We start from the raw sequence: 17,230 nt of genomic DNA, 5'->3' as shown, positions 1-17,230 counted from the left end.
GGTAGAGTTTGTGTTAATTGTGTTTTTGTCTCGTTTGTAACGTAAGAGAGAGAGATCGGGAGAGGTGTGGGGGTTGGGGTAAATGTTTGTGTTAACTGTGTTTGAGTGTTGGTTGTTAGGTAAGAGAGGGAGGTAGGTAGGTAGGGAGTATGTTTGTGTTAATTGTGTTTGAGTGTTGTTAGATAAGAGAGAGAGAGAGGTGGGGGTGGTGGGAAGGGAGGGATTACGTTGTTTGTTTGGTAAGTTAGAGGGGGGAGTGTGTGTTGTTTATGTTGTTTGTGTTTTGTTTGTTAGGTCAGAGAGAGAGGTGGGGGTGGTGGGAAGGGAGGGATTACATTGTTTGGTAAGTTGGAGGGGGGAGTGTGTGTTGTTTATGTTGTTTGTGTTTTGTTTGTTAGGTCGGAGAGAGAGAGGTGGGGGTGGTGGGAAGGGAGGGATTACGTTGTTTGTTAGGCAAGTTAGAGGGGGGAGTGTGTGTTTATGTTGTTTGTGTTTTGTTTGTTAGGTCAGAGAGAGAGGTGGGGGTGGTGGGAAGGGAGGGATTACATTGTTTGGTAAGTTAGAGGGGGGAGTGTGTGTTTATGTTGTTTGTGTTTTGTTTGTTAGGTCAGAGAGAGAGGTGGGGGTGGTGGGAAGGGAGTGATTATGTTGTTTGTTAGGTCAGAGAGATGGAGGAATGTGTTATTGTTATTGATAACTACTATCATTTCAATGATTCAGGTTTAACGGAGAGACCAAGAACTACAAGCTGTACTACGATGGGCAGCACTTTGTCGGAGAGAAGCGCTTCGACACGGTCTACGACCTGGTTGCGGATGGCCTCATCCACTTCTACATTGAGCTGTGGGCGGCCGACTACATCAAGCAGCTGTCGAGCGAGTCCACGTATGAGGAGTCTCCTTACATGACCTACAACCAGTGCCGGCTGCGACACGACAAGACGCTGCGAGTCCGGCCCACTGGTACCTACAGGCGACAGGGAGTCAGTCCAGACATCACCGACAGCTCAGAGAACACCGATAATAATGTGGTACGGGTTTGATTTGTATTTGTATTTCTTTTTATCACAACAGATTTCTCTGTGTGAAATTCGGGCTGCTGTCCCCAGGGAGAGCGCGTCGCTACACTACAGCGCCACCCATTTTTTTGTATTTTTTTCCTGCGTGCAGTTTTATTTGTTTTTCCTATCGAAGTGGATTTTTCTACAGAATTTTGCCAGGAACAACCCTTTTGTTGCTGTGGGTTCTTTTACGTGCGCTAAGTGCATGCTGCACACGGGACCTCGGTTTATCGTCTCATCCGAATGACTAGCGTCCAGACCACCACTCCAGGTCTAGTGGAGGGGGAGAAAATATCAGCGGCTGAGCCGTGATTCGAACCAGCACGTTCAGATTCTCTCGTTTCCTAGGCGGACGCGTTACCTCTAGGCCATCACTCCACTAATGTTGCTGGTTTTGTGCTTGGTTTTCGGGAGGTTTTTTTTGGTTTTTTTGTAGTGTTGTGAGATGCTGAAATGAGTGAAATGACACAGATGTGGTCGAACGGACAGGCACAAATGCTTGCACACTGAGGCACACTGTGAGTTACTAGCTCACACACACACGCACACGCACACACACGCACGAGTCGTAGACACGCATACTTTTTCACGCACACAGAGTCGTAGACACGCATACTTTTTCACGCACACAGAGTCGTAGACACGCATACTTTTTCACGTTTGTGCGTGCATACACACATGTATGCACACATGCACATGCACACACATGCGCATGCATGCACGCACACACACACGCACACTCGCTCACTCACAAGTATGCTCAGTCATACAATCAAATTCACCCTTGACTAGCCACTCTGCACTAACTCTACCGGATGGCAGAACTGAAAAGAGGGAATTGAATAAACCAGAACAATTGAAGCTGGCAACACAGTTGAGATAAGATAAGAATAACTTTATTATCTCCAACTGGAGAAATTTGGTCAGGTGCATTATCACAACATAGACAAGTAAACAACATGGGGACCATAACTGTAAAAGTCAACAACAGCTTTTACGAATATTAAGAAGATACAAATGTAAAAAATATCACATACATCGTTTCATACATACATCCACACACTGCAGGTAATAACTAGTATTTTACAACACTTTCCTGCCATCTTTCTTAAAAGTCAGTTTCTGAAGGAAGCGTTTGGTGTGCGATAGGTTAACTACCTTTTTTATGATGAAGCAGGTTAACTACCTTTTTTATGATGAAGCTAAACAGTTACGAACATACAAGTTATCTGGATATCAAATAATGAAATGTAGATGCTGTGTGGACAGGAATTCACCACTTAGCTAGAAATGTTGACAGTCCAGCACATGAAACAGAAAGGTTTTTCCAGTATCTTGACTTCATTTCTTATCTGGGGCTTTGTCCGCCATCTTGTTGACATGTTGGTGTCTGTGTGGTGTGTTGGACAAGTGTTTGGGGGTGAAATATCCAAAATGGATACTTGGGGGGTGGGGGTGGGGCAAAGAAACATCAGTGATTTTGATTCTGATATTTACGTGTTCGTTGAAGTAGTGGAATGTCGATCAGTGTTGACAGGACTATCTGATTTGGGTGGAACTGTTTACAATTCAGCACACAGTTTTGTTTTTGACTGAAACCTGTTTTCTAATAACAAACAAATGTGTTAAAAACTGGTGGGGTTTTTTGGGGGGGATTTTTGGTATTGGATTTTTGACCAAAACTTCTGTCAGTCTGTTGTATTTTTTAAATATTTGAGTTGTGTGCTGTTCTTCAGTCTGTTGGAATGATCAACTTGGTTATTCCCGTGTTCGACTGTTTGATGTCATGGGCATCGTTCTGAATTTCAGTGTTTATTTTTAGCTTCATGAAATGAGCTGTATTGATACAAGTATCCACATCATCATCATCATAGTCAGCATTTGCCATTGTTATTGTTGATGTTATTAGTTGGCGCAGTCATTTATTTATTTATTTATGAACTCTCTCCATACGAACGGCGAAAGAGACGACGTTAACACCAATTACCATCATCAAAATATTGCAAGCGGAAGGCTCTTATACTGAAGAGGTGAATGTTGACAAAGAATACCACAATTCTGACGACGGAAGCTAAAGGTTGGGTCATTCAGACACCCACTGGACATCCGAGGGGTCTGTGTAGAGGAGAAGAGAGGACTGGCCGTACTGAGTGAGTTAAGACTTCTTGCTATAGCGCATATTCTTGAAGCTCTGTGCACTTTACATCAGCACAAAAAAACCTTCACTCAAACAGCCCCACACAAACATATGCATATAATTTGAAACATAGGTAAGAGGGAACAGTTAAAATAGGTCATGTCATGTCAGTTGATTAAATCAAGAAATGCAACAGGTAAGAAAAAAAAAGAAAAAAAAAAGATAAAAACGAAATAATGATAACAACAAAAAAAGTAGTCATTTGAAATTGAAAGAACACAAGCACGTATGCGCATGCATATATATTTAGGTACATACATACATACATACATACATTCATACATACATACATACCTACACACCTACACACAAAACACACAACGTGCGCACACATGCATGCACCAACAAACACAAGCTGCATACCCAGACACATTACTCACGCACTCACTCAGTGACACACACACATGGCACAATACAAGCACAATACACACACGAACACAGATCAACAATCAAATAACGCAAACTACTTCGACATTACATTAACTCTCTCCGGGCGAAGGAATGCGTGAGCATTTCTACATAAAATGTATTTGGTTTCAGACAATGGAATGGAATTGCATTTTCAAGAAATAAAAATCCATCACGTGCTGTACACGTGATTCTGTGATTAGCCAAGCAGAGTGCGCTATTCTGGGTCACTCCACAATAGAATGGTATGATTGGCCAGCCTGCCATGTGTGGCCCATCTCGCACACACGCTGACAAAGTCACTGACCGGTCGTCTGCTCGCGTGCCAGCCTGTTAGCAAAGCGGCCTCTTCTCAAATGTTGTGGAGCGAACAAGGCAGCGACGGCAACGTTTTAGGGTTGCTGAAGTACTTGAAATGCTACAAACTGAAGGGTCGGACATTGAAGAGGTGGATGATGACGAAGAAGAAAGTGAATTTTATGCAGAAAGTAAGCATGGGTATGGTGATTCGGGGTGAAAAATTGGCAGTATTTTCTACATATGGCAAAACTGTAAAAATAACATGAGAAATTTGATTTTTTTTTTAAATATGTAATTGCTCAACATGTAATAAACCAGTTCTGAAAGTTTCATTTTCTTACACGGTATTTTGTATTTTTTGTAATTTTTTTTCCAAACTCTTACAAATGGGCCGTCTGTGGGGAAAAGCAAGGGAGAAAACTTGTCGCCCGAGTGAGTTAAAAAAACAACAACAAAAAAAACAAAAAAACCATGTTGTGTCTGGACTGTGTGTACAGAACTCCACACCAGAGGAAGATGAACCGGAGCAGAACATGGACTGGACACAGTATGAGAAACCTCACGTCTTCAAGGTAAGTCTGTATCACTTTTCACGGGTGCAGTAGCCGAGTGGTTAAAGCGTTGGACTTTAGATCGCAGGATCCCAGGTTGAATCTCGGTAACAGCACCTGGTGGGTAAGGGATGGAGATTTTTCAAATCTCCCAGGTCAGCATGTATGCAGACCTGCTAGTGCCTGAACCCCCATCATGTGTATGCGCACGCAGAAGATCAAATCCGCGCGTTAAAGACCCTGTAATCCATGTCGGTGTTTGGTGGGTCATGGAAAGAAGAACACACCCAGCATGCACACCCCGAAAACAGAGTATGGCTGCCTTCATGGCAGGGTAATACAAAACGGTAATACAGGTAAAGTGTTACATGTCTGTCTGTCTGTGTATGTGTGCGTGTCTGAAATCTGATTGACACAGGAAACGAATGATGAGCACCCAGTGGCAGCCGTCAGTCAGCTCTACCCACGTAGGCAGCCTGTGGTGCAAATGACCCCGAGTTTGTAAAGTGCTTAGAGCTTGGTCTCTGACAGAGTATAGATGCTGTATAAATATCCATATCAAATCAAATCAAATGTATTTTACATGGACAGAAACAGACGTAGGTGAATTTATTTTACATGGACTGAAACAGACATAGGTCAATATATGTTACATGGACTGAAACAGACGTAGGTGAATATATGTTACATGGACTGACATAGACAGGTGAATATATGTTACATGGACTGAAACAGACATAGGTCAGTATATGTTACATGAACTGACGTAGGTGAATATATGTTACATGGACTGAAACAGACATAGGTCAGTATATGTTACATGGACTGACGTAGGTGAATATATGTTACATGAACTGAAACAGACATAGGTCAATATATGTTACATGAACTGAAACAGACATAGGTCAATATATGTTACATGGACTGAAACAGACATAGGTCAATATATGTTACATGGACTGAAACAGACATAGGTCAATATATGTTACATGGACTGAAACAGACATAGGTCAATATATGTTACATGGACTGAAACAGACATCTGTCAATATATGTTACATGAACTGACGTAGGTCAATATATGTTACATGAACTGGAACAGATGTTGCTCGATGTATTTCACCCAGACTGAAAGAGATGTAGGTGAATATAGTTTACATGACCTGAAACAAAGGTGAATATATTGTACCTGGACTGAAACAAAGGTGAATATATTTTACCTGGACTGAAACAAAAGTGAATATATTTTACCTGGGCTGAAACAGATGTAGGTCAATATATTTTACCTGGACTGAAACAAAAGTGAATATATTTTACCTGGGCTGAAACAGATGTAGGTCAATATATTTTACCTGGACTGAAACAAAGGTGAATATATTTTACCTGGACTGAAACAAAGGTGAATATATTTTACCTGGACTGAATCAGGCGTAGGTGAATACGTAGAATGAGTAAGGTGTGGATGTTATTATTTTACTTGCAATACCTTTAACTTGATGTAAATTGATCTTTCTTATGTTGTTTTATTCTTTTACTTGACCTTTTAATATGATTTTGTGTTGTAAATATATGAATATACTTGCCTGTATTCCCTGTCTTTTGTGATGAACTGTTGATAAACACAGGACAGTACAGTCAAAGCAAGTCTTGTCAAGTTGTTTTTTTTCAATATGGTACACTGAGTAAGCAGCAACTGCTTTTATACTTTAAGCCATCTACAATACAGTACAATACAGTACAATACAATGCAATGCAATACAGTACAGTACAGTACAGTACAGTACAACACAACACAACGCAATGCAATGCAATGCAACATGATACAATACAATACAAAACAAAACAAATTGATACAATACAATACAAAACATTACAACACAATACAACACAACATAATACAGTACAACACAAATACAATACAATACATCACAATATAATGCAACACAATACAACACATTACAACACATTACAATACAACACAAGACAAGACTAAAATACAATACAATACGACACAATAGAACACGATACAACAGAACACTGTACAATACAAAACAACCCAATACGATACAATACAATGCAGTACAATACAACTTGACACGATATAATACAATACAACACGACATGATACAATACAACACAATACAACACAACACAACACAATATAATACAGTATAATACAACACAGTACAAAAATACAGCACGATACAATACAATACAATATGATATACAACACAATACAACAGAACACAATGCAATACAACACAATACAGTACAATACAATACAATACAATACAAAACAATACAACACAATGCAATGCAATGCAATGCAATACCACACAATACAATACAGTGCAACACAATGCAATATAACACAGTATAATACAACACAGTACAACACAATACAACAACACAATACGGTACAATACAACACAATATAATGCAATACAGTACAACATGATACAATGCAACACAATACAATACAACATAATACAACACAATACAATGCAACATAATACAACACAATACAATGCAACACAACGCGACGCAATACAGTACACTCTGTTTGTGCTGTGTGGTGCAGGTTCAGAACTTCAGTGGCCTCAACTGGTGTGAGCTGTGTGCCAACTTCATGTGGGGGCTGATCGCTGAGGGGGACAATACAATACAATACAATACAATACAGCACGATACAATACAATACAATACAGTACAATACAATACAATACAATACAGCACAATACAATACAATACAATACAGTACAATACAATACAATACAATACAATACAATACAATACAACACAGTACAGTACACTCTGTTTGTGCTGTGTGGTGCAGGTTCAGAACTTCAGTGGCCTCAACTGGTGTGAGCTCTGTGCCAACTTCATGTGGGGGCTGATTGCTCAGGGGGTCAAATGTCAAGGTGGGTCAGAGTTTGCCACCTCATCCTGATGTTGGTCAAATTTCTCTACACGGAAAAGGTCATATTTGTGAGGTTTGTGTGGGGCCTAGTTATTGATGATAAGTCAAAGTTACTGTGATTATTACCACGGTGACAAGCCTTAACCTATAGATAAATTGTCCTTGATGGTGACAGTAATAATTGCAGTTGTAAGAATTAGGCAGACCTTAATCCATAAATAGTTTATTATTGATGGTGACGGTAACAGTAACCATTAAAATGATCAGCAAAACGTAATCTGTGAATAATTATTAAAATTTTGATGTCATTGATGATGACAGTTATAATTACCCCAGTGACAATCAGGCAAAACGTAATCCACAAATGATTTGTTAGTGAAGATGATGGCAATAATCACTGCTGTAAGAATCGGGGTAACCTTTATCCATAATTTGTTATTGATGATGACAGTAATGATTACCACGAAATGGTTATTGAGGATAACAGTGATAACTATTACTGTATGAATTGGGCAGAACACAATCAGTAATTTGTTATTGATGATGACAGTAATAATTAGCTCAGTAATAAGCATGAGGATGGCAGTAATTACTACTACTGTATGAATCAGGCGAAACGTAATCAATAATTTGTTATTAATGATGACAGTAATAATTACCATAGTAATAAACATTCCGGCAAAACTTAATCCATGATTAAATCACATTTTTTATTTGTGAGAGATTGACAGATAGGTATTTTTGTGATTAAAAACAAAACAAAACGAGAACAACAGCAACAAGAAATCGTTTATAGTATACACAATGCTGAAAATCTGTCACAGAGATTTACCTACACTGACTCTTCTGTTCACCTGCTAGCAGACTTCTCTAATCCTTTGTAATCTTCATGGATTAGGGTCAGATGAGCAGCAGCTACCTAATCCGCTAAATCTGTTAGCCGTCATCAGCTGAGTGGCAATGAAGCCAGCTGGACCGCTGGCCAAGACAGTGTTGGTGGTTGTGTGTTCTGCGGGTGTGTGGCAGGGTGTGCGTGTGCAGTTCTGTGGCATTGTGTGTGTAGTATAGTCATGACTGTGGATGTATTGTTGTGGGTCGTGTCTGAGGCCATCAGAACAGCAGAGGAGGCAGCTGCTGTCCCGGCTGTCTGGGCTGCAGTTTGATGACAGCGGAGAGTGTCTTGCCCAAGTTACATCCCCCACTCTCTCGGCCAGGAGGGCTTTAGGACTGTGTTGGCAGACTGAGTGAGAGGAAGTGGTTGTGTTGGCATGCTTGTTTAGTCTGAGGATTCATTGGATTAGGACGGTTCTCTGCTGAATATGCAGTATGGGAAACACGGAAACATTATGTAAGGAAAGCTAGTATGTATGCTGGAGCTTGATGTGTGTGTGTGTGTGTGTGTGTGTTGAGAGAAGACATGCATGTACATTTGTATGTATATTTTTGTTGAATGTGTTTACACGTGTGTGTAGATGTTGATACTAGTTTGTGTGTTGGGGAGCAGTTTTGGTGGATTACCCCCCCGCCTCCCTCCCCACCAACCCCTTCCCCCCACACACACACGTAAACCCACCCACACTCACACCCACCCCCACAACCACACCTACCCACATCCACCCACATACCCCACACGTATGCACGCTGCCACACCCACATGAAGCGTTCAGAGCGGATGACGGGCGCTATAGCCTAGTGGTTAAAACGTTGGACTTTCAGTCTGTGGGTCTGGGGTTCGAACCTCGGTGACGGCGCCTGGTGGGTAAAGGGTGGAGATTTTTACGATCTCCCAGCTCAACATATGTGCAGACCTGCTAGTGCCTGAACCCCCTTCGTGTGTATCGGCAAGTAGAAGATCAAATACGCACGTTAAAGATCCTGTAATCCATGTCAGCGTTCGGTGGGTTATGGAAACAAGAATATACCCAGCATGCACACCCCCAAAAATGGAATATGGCTGCCTACATGGCGGGGTAAAAACGGTCATACATGTAAAAGCCCACTCGTGTACATACAAGTGAACGTGGGAGTTGCAGCCCACGAATAAAGAAGAAGAAGAGGGGATGACCTATGACTTCATGCTTATGATGTTACTGTGTGTGTGTGTGTGTGTGTGTGTGTGCGTGTGTGTGTGTGTGCGTGTGTGTGTGTGTGTGTGCGTGTGTGTGTGTGTGTGTGTGTGCGTGTGTGCGTTGACAGACTGTGGGGTGCAGACTCACAAGAAGTGCTCGGAGCGGATGCCCAATGAGTGCATGCCCATCATGAAGTACGTGAAGCGACTGTACGCCGTTGACCTGACGACGGTCACCAAGGCCAACAAACAGTTGCTTCCCATCGTGGTGGAGAAATGCGTCAAAGAGATTGAAAAGAGAGGTACGATGGGTGATTGTGCCGTGTTTATGTAGTGTGAGTGTGGAGAAATGCGTCGAGGAGATTGAAAAGAGAGGTACAGTGGGTGATTGTGCCGTGTTTATGTAGTGTGAGTGTGGAGAAATGCGTCAAAGAGATTGAAAAGAGAGGTACGATGGGTGATTGTGCCGTGTTTATGTAGTGTGAGTGTGGAGAAATGCGTCAAAGAGATTGAAAAGAGAGGTACGATGGGTGATTGTGCCGTGTTTATGTAGTGTGAGTGTGGAGAAATGCGTCAAGGGGATTGAAGGGAGAGGTATGATGGGTGATTGTGCCGTGTTTATGTAGTGTGAGTGTGGAGAAATGCGTCAAGGGGATTGAAGGGAGAGGTATGATGGGTGATTGTGCCGTGTTTATGTAGTGTGAGTGTGGAGAAATGCGTCAAAGAGATTGAAGGGAGAGGTACGATGGGTGATTGTGCCGTGTTTATGTAGTGTGAGTGTGGAGAAATGCGTCAAAGAGATTGAAGGGAGAGGTATGATGGGTGATTGTGCCGTGTTTATGTAGTGTGAGTGTGGAGAAATGCGTCAAGGAGGTTGAAGGGAGAGGTACGATGGGTGATTGTGCCGTGTTTATGCAGTGTGGGTGTGGAGAAATGCGTCAAAGAGATTGAAAAGAGAGGTATGATGGGTGATTGTGCCGTGTTTATGTAGTGTGAGTGTGGAGAAATGCGTCAAAGAGATTGAAGGGAGAGGTATGATGGGTGATTGTGCCGTGTTTATGTAGTGTGAGTGTGGAGAAATGCGTCAAAGAGATTGAAGGGAGAGGTATGATGGGTGATTGTGCCGTGTTTATGTAGTGTGAGTATGGAGAAATGCGTCAAGGGGATTGAAGGGAGAGGTACGATTGGTGATTGTGCCGTGTTTATGTAGTGTGAGTGTGGAGAAATGCGTCAAAGAGATTGAAAAGAGAGGTACGATGGGTGATTGTGCCGTGTTTATGTAGTGTGAGTGTGGAGAAATGCGTCAAAGAGATTGAAGGGAGAGGTACGATGGGTGATTGTGCCGTGTTTATGTAGTGTGAGTGTGGAGAAATGCGTCAAAGAGATTGAAAAGAGTGTACGATGGGTGATTGTGCCGTGTTTATGTAGTGTGAGTGTGGAGAAATGCGTCAAAGAGATTGAAGGGAGAGGTACGATGGGTGATTGTGCCGTGTTTATGTAGTGTGAGTGTGGAGAAATGCGTCAAGGGGATTGAAAAGAGAGGTATGATGGGTGATTGTGCCGTGTTTATGTAGTGTGAGTGTGGAGAAATGCGTCAAGGGGATTGAAAAGAGAGGTACGATGGGTGATTGTGCCGTGTTTATGTAGTGTGAGTGTGGAGAAATGCGTCAAAGAGATTGAAAAGAGAGGTACGATGGGTGATTGTGCCGTGTTTATGTAGTGTGAGTGTGGAGAAATGCGTCAAAGAGATTGAAGGGAGAGGTATGATGGGTGATTGTGCCGTGTTTATGTAGTGTGAGTGTGGAGAAATGCGTCAAAGAGATTGAAAAGAGAGGTACGATGGGTGATTGTGCCGTGTTTATGTAGTGTGAGTATGGAGAAATGTGTCAAAGAGATTGAAGGGAGAGGTACGATGGGTGATCGTGCCGTGTTTATGTAGTGTGAGTGTGGAGAAATGCGTCAAAGAGATTGAAGGGAGAGGTACGATGGGTGATTGTGCCGTGTTTATGTAGTGTGAGTGTGGAGAAATGTGTCAAAGAGATTGAAGGGAGAGGTACGATGGGTGATTGTGCCGTGTTTATGTAGTGTGAGTGTGGAGAAATGCGTCAAAGAGATTGAAGGGAGAGGTACGATGGGTGATTGTGCCGTGTTTATGTAGTGTGAGTGTGGAGAAATGCGTCAAAGAGATTGAAGGGAGAGGTACGATGGGTGATCGTGCCGTGTTAATGTAGTGTGAGTGCTAAGCTGTGTGTGTGTGTGATTGCCTACATTTGCTTCATCTTTTCGGTTTGATCTACAAATGTTATGTACAGTGTTTCTTCGAGGAATGTTGAGCAGGAACTGTTTTATCATGTAATGTCTTAGTTTGCTTGTGTGCTTTTATTGTTAATCCACGTTCATGAGTGTGTGTGTTTGTGTGAGTTGTGTGTGTATATGTGTGCATATGTTGTGCATGCGTGTGAGTGTGTGTGTGTGTCTGTACATGCATGCGTGCATCTTTATAATATTGTTAGTCTAATCCTTTTTTTTATCTGGTACATTATTTGACATACTCTTTTAATTGTTCTCTTTTACCTATGTTTCAAATTATATGTGTATGTTTGTATGGGGATGTCTGAGTGAATAACTTTTAGTGCTATTGTAAAGCATGTAGATTTTCAAGAAAAATGCACTGTAGCAAGATGTCTTAACAAGATGTCTTGATAAATATTATGAATAGATAAATGTCGCGGGTAATCGTTGAAGTTCATGGCCATGTCGTCTTGCAGGTGTGGACGCGGAAGGCTTGTACCGGTTAGCTGGTTTCCACGACGATGTCGAAGCCATCCGCGTTTCTTTTGACAAAGGTTGGTCATGATGAGTTTGCTGACCGGGGCTTTTTTTCGATGTCTGTTGTACTCTAACGATTTGTATTTTGTTACGTTACTTGGACGGGCGCAATAGCCGAGTGGTTAAAGCATTGGACTGTCAATCTGAGGGTCCCGGGTTCGAATCACGGTGACGGCGCCTGGTGGGTGAAGGGTGGAGATTTTTCCGATCTCCCAGGTCAACATATGTGCAGACCTGCTAGTGCCTGAACCCCCTTCGTGTGTATACGCAAGCAGAAGATCAAATACGCACGTTAAAGATCCTGTAATCCATGTCAGCGTTCGGTGGGTTACGGAAACAAGAACATACCCAGCGTGCAAACCCCCGAAAACGGAGTATGGCTGCCTACATGGCGGGGTAAAAACGGTCATACACGTAAAAGCCCACTCGTGTGCATACGAGTGAACGTGGGAGTTGCAGCCCACGAACGCAGAAGAAGTTACGTTACGCTGTAATCACAACAGACAGTGTGAACATTCAGTCTGCTCTTCCCTGGTGGACAGGACTGACTGTGTCAGATGGTGACTGGTGGACAGGACTGACTGTGACAGATGGTGACTGGTGGACAGGACTGACTGTGACACTGTGACAGATGGTGACTGGTGGACAGGACTGACTGTGACACTGTGTCAGATGGTGACTGGTGGACAGAACTGTGTCAGATGGTGACTGGTGGACAGGACTGACTGTGACAGATGGTGACTGGTGGACAGGACTGACTGTGACACTGTGACAGATGGTGACTGGTGGACAGGACTCACTGTGACAGATGGTGACTGGTGGACAGGACTGACTGTGACAGATGGTGACTGGTGGACAGGACTGACTGTGTCAGATGGTGACTGGTGGACAGGACTGACTGTGACAGATGGTGACTGGTGGACAGGACTGACTGTGTCACTGTGACAGATGGTGACTGGTGGACAGGACTGACTGTGTCAGATGGTGACTGGTGGACAGGACTGACTGTGACAGATGGTGACTGGTGGACAGGACTGACTGTGACAGATGGTGACTGGTGGACAGGACTGACTGTGTCACTGTGACAGATGGTGACTGGTGGACAGGACTGACTGTGACAGATGGTGACTGGTGGACAGGACTGACTGTGTCAGATGGTGACTGGTGGACAGGACTGACTGTGTCAGATGGTGACTGGTGGACAGGACTGACTGTGACACTGTGTCAGATGGTGACTGGTGGACAGGACTGACTGTGACACTGTGACAGATGGTGACTGGTGGACAGGACTGACTGTGACACTGTGACAGATGGTGACTGGTGGACAGGACTGACTGTGACAGATGGTGACTGGTGGACAGGACTGACTGTGTCAGATGGTGACTGGTGGACAGGACTGACTGTGACACTGTGACAGATGGTGACTGGTGGACAGGACTGACTGTGTCAGATGGTGACTGGTGGACAGGACTGACTGTGTAACTGTGACAGATGGTGACTGGTGGACAGGACTGTGTCAGATGGTGACTGGTGGACAGGACTGTGACAGATGGTGACTGGTGGACAGGACTGACTGTGTCAGATGGTGACTGGTGGACAGGACTGACTGTGACACTGTGACTGGTGGACAGGACTGACTGTGTCACTGTGTCAGATGGTGACTGGTGGACAGGACTGACTGTGTCAGATGGTGACTGGTGGACAGGACTGACTGTGACAGATGGTGACTGGTGGACAGGACTGACTGTGACACTGTGACAGATGGTGACTGGTGGACAGGACTGACTGTGTCACTGTGACAGATGGTGACTGGTGGACAGGACTGACTGTGACAGATGGTGACTGGTGGACAGGACTGACTGTGACAGATGGTGACTGGTGGACAGGACTGACTGTGTCAGATGGTGACTGGTGGACAGGACTGACTGTGTCAGATGGTGACTGGTGGACAGGACTGACTGTGACACTGTGTCAGATGGTGACTGGTGGACAGGACTGACTGTGTCACTGTGACAGATGGTGACTGGTGGACAGGACTGACTGTGTCAGATGGTGACTGGTGGACAGGACTGACTGTGACACTGTGTCAGATGGTGACTGGTGGACAGGACTGACTGTGACACTGTGACAGATGGTGACTGGTGGACAGGACTGACTGTGACACTGTGTCAGATGGTGACTGGTGGACAGGACTGACTGTGACACTGTGACAGATGGTGACTGGTGGACAGGACTGACTGTGTCAGATGGTGACTGGTGGACAGGACTGACTGTGTAACTGTGACAGATGGTGACTGGTGGACAGGACTGTGTCAGATGGTGACTGGTGGACAGGACTGTGACAGATGGTGACTGGTGGACAGGACTGTGACAGATGGTGACTGGTGGACAGGACTGACTGTGACACTGTGACTGGTGGACAGGACTGACTGTGACACTGTGACAGATGGTGACTGGTGGACAGGACTGACTGTGTCACTGTGTCAGATGGTGACTGGTGGACAGGACTGACTGTGACAGATGGTGACTGGTGGACAGGACTGACTGTGACACTGTGACAGATGGTGACTGGTGGACAGGACTGACTGTGTCACTGTGACAGATGGTGACTGGTGGACAGGACTGACTGTGACAGATGGTGACTGGTGGACAGAACTGACTGTGACAGATGGTGACTGGTGGACAGGACTGACTGTGACAGATGGTGACTGGTGGACAGGACTGACTGTGTCAGATGGTGACTGGTGGACAGGACTGTGTCAGATGGTGACTGGTGGACAGGACTGACTGTGTCAGATGGTGACTGGTGGACAGGACTGACTGTGTCAGATGGTGACTGGTGGACAGGACTGACTGTGTCAGATGGTGACTGGTGGACAGGACTGTGTCAGATGGTGACTGGTGGACAGGACTGACTGTGTCAGATGGTGACTGGTGGACAGGACTGACTGTGTCAGATGGTGACTGGTGGACAGGACTGTGTCAGATGGTGACTGGTGGACAGGACTGACTGTGTCAGATGGTGACTGGTGGACAGGACTGACTGTGACAGATGGTGACTGGTGGACAGAACTGACTGTGATAGATGGTGACTGGTGGACAGAACTGACTGTGTCAGATGGTGACTGGTGGACAGGACTGACTGTGACAGATGGTGACTGGTGGACAGGACTGACTGTGACACTGTGACAGATGGTGACTGGTGGACAGGACTGACTGTGTCATTGTGACAGATGGTGACTGGTGGACAGGACTGACTGTGACAGATGGTGACTGGTGGACAGGACTGACTGTGTCAGATGGTGACTGGTGGACAGGACTGACTGTGACAGATGGTGACTGGTGGACAGGACTGACTGTGACACTGTGACAGATGGTGACTGGTGGACAGGACTGACTGTGACACTGTGACAGATGGTGACTGGTGGACAGGACTGACTGTGTCAGATGGTGACTGGTGGACAGGACTGACTGTGACAGATGGTGACTGGTGGACAGGACTGACTGTGTCAGATGGTGACTGGTGGACAGGACTGACTGTGACAGATGGTGACTGGTGGACAGGACTGACTGTGACAGATGGTGACTGGTGGACAGGACTGACTGTGTCACTGTGACAGATGGTGACTGGTGGACAGGACTGACTGTGACAGATGGTGACTGGTGGACAGGACTGACTGTGACAGATGGTGACTGGTGGACAGGACTGACTGTCACTGTGTCAGATGGTGACTGGTGGACAGGACTGACTGTGTCACTGTGACAGATGGTGACTGGTGGACAGGACTGACTGTGACAGATGGTGACAGGTGGACAGAACTGTGACAGATGGTGACTGGTGGACAGGACTGACTGTGACAGATGGTGACTGGTGGACAGGACTGACTGTGTCAGATGGTGACTGGTGGACAGGACTGACTGTGTCAGATGGTGACTGGTGGACAGGACTGACTGTGTCACTGTGACAGATGGTGACTGGTGGACAGGACTGACTGTGTCACTGTGACAGATGGTGACTGGTGGACAGGACTGACTGTGACACTGTGTCAGATGGTGACTGGTGGACAGGACTGACTGTGTCACTGTGACAGATGGTGACTGGTGGACAGGACTGACTGACACTGTGACAGATGGTGACTGGTGGACAGGACTGACTGTGACACTGTGACAGATGGTGACTGGTGGACAGGACTGACTGTGTCACTGTGACAGATGGTGACTGGTGGACAGGACTGACTGTGACAGATGGTGACTGGTGGACAGGACTGACTGTGACAGATGGTGACTGGTGGACAGGACTGACTGTGTCAGATGGTGACTGGTGGACAGGACTGACTGTGTCAGATGGTGACTGGTGGACAGGACTGACTGTGTCAGATGGTGACTGGTGGACAGGACTGACTGTGTCAGATGGTGACTGGTGGACAGGACTGTGTCAGATGGTGACTGGTGGACAGGACTGACTGTGTCAGATGGTGACTGGTGGACAGGACTGACTGTGTCAGATGGTGACTGGTGGACAGGACTGTGTCAGATGGTGACTGGTGGACAGGACTGACTGTGTCAGATGGTGACTGGTGGACAGGACTGACTGTGACAGATGGTGACTGGTGGACAGAACTGACTGTGATAGATGGTGACTGGTGGACAGAACTGACTGTGTCAGATGGTGACTGGTGGACAGGACTGACTGTGACAGATGGTGACTGGTGGACAGGACTGACTGTGACACTGTGACAGATGGTGACTGGTGGACAGGACTGACTGTGTCATTGTGACAGATGGTGACTGGTGGACAGGACTGACTGTGACAGATGGTGACTGGTGGACAGGACTGACTGTGTCAGATGGTGACTGGTGGACAGGACTGACTGTGACAGATGGTGACTGGTGGACA

The 17,230-nt window shown here is 45.1% G+C and overlaps 1 protein-coding gene across 5 annotated transcripts in view; it reads left to right on the top strand.

The window, feature by feature from the left end:
* Positions 1 to 17,230, top strand: part of LOC143290134 (N-chimaerin-like) — a 56,108-nt gene that overhangs the window by 31,228 nt on the left and 7,650 nt on the right. For all 5 annotated transcript variants that reach the window (XM_076599426.1, XM_076599424.1, XM_076599422.1 and 2 more), the window contains 5 exons: positions 721 to 1,030; positions 4,463 to 4,537; positions 7,353 to 7,437; positions 9,633 to 9,806; positions 12,273 to 12,350. In XM_076599426.1, coding sequence (XP_076455541.1) covers positions 721 to 1,030; positions 4,463 to 4,537; positions 7,353 to 7,437; positions 9,633 to 9,806; positions 12,273 to 12,350 — 722 coding nt within the window. The remainder of the gene's footprint in view (positions 1 to 720; positions 1,031 to 4,462; positions 4,538 to 7,352; positions 7,438 to 9,632; positions 9,807 to 12,272; positions 12,351 to 17,230) is intronic.

The sequence above is a fragment of the Babylonia areolata genome, chromosome 15 (genome assembly GCF_041734735.1).
Source record: "Babylonia areolata isolate BAREFJ2019XMU chromosome 15, ASM4173473v1, whole genome shotgun sequence".
Taxonomy (NCBI): domain Eukaryota; kingdom Metazoa; phylum Mollusca; class Gastropoda; order Neogastropoda; family Buccinidae; genus Babylonia; species Babylonia areolata.
The sequence above is the reverse complement of the archived record's forward strand: the minus strand, read 5'-3'. Positions and strand labels throughout refer to the sequence as shown.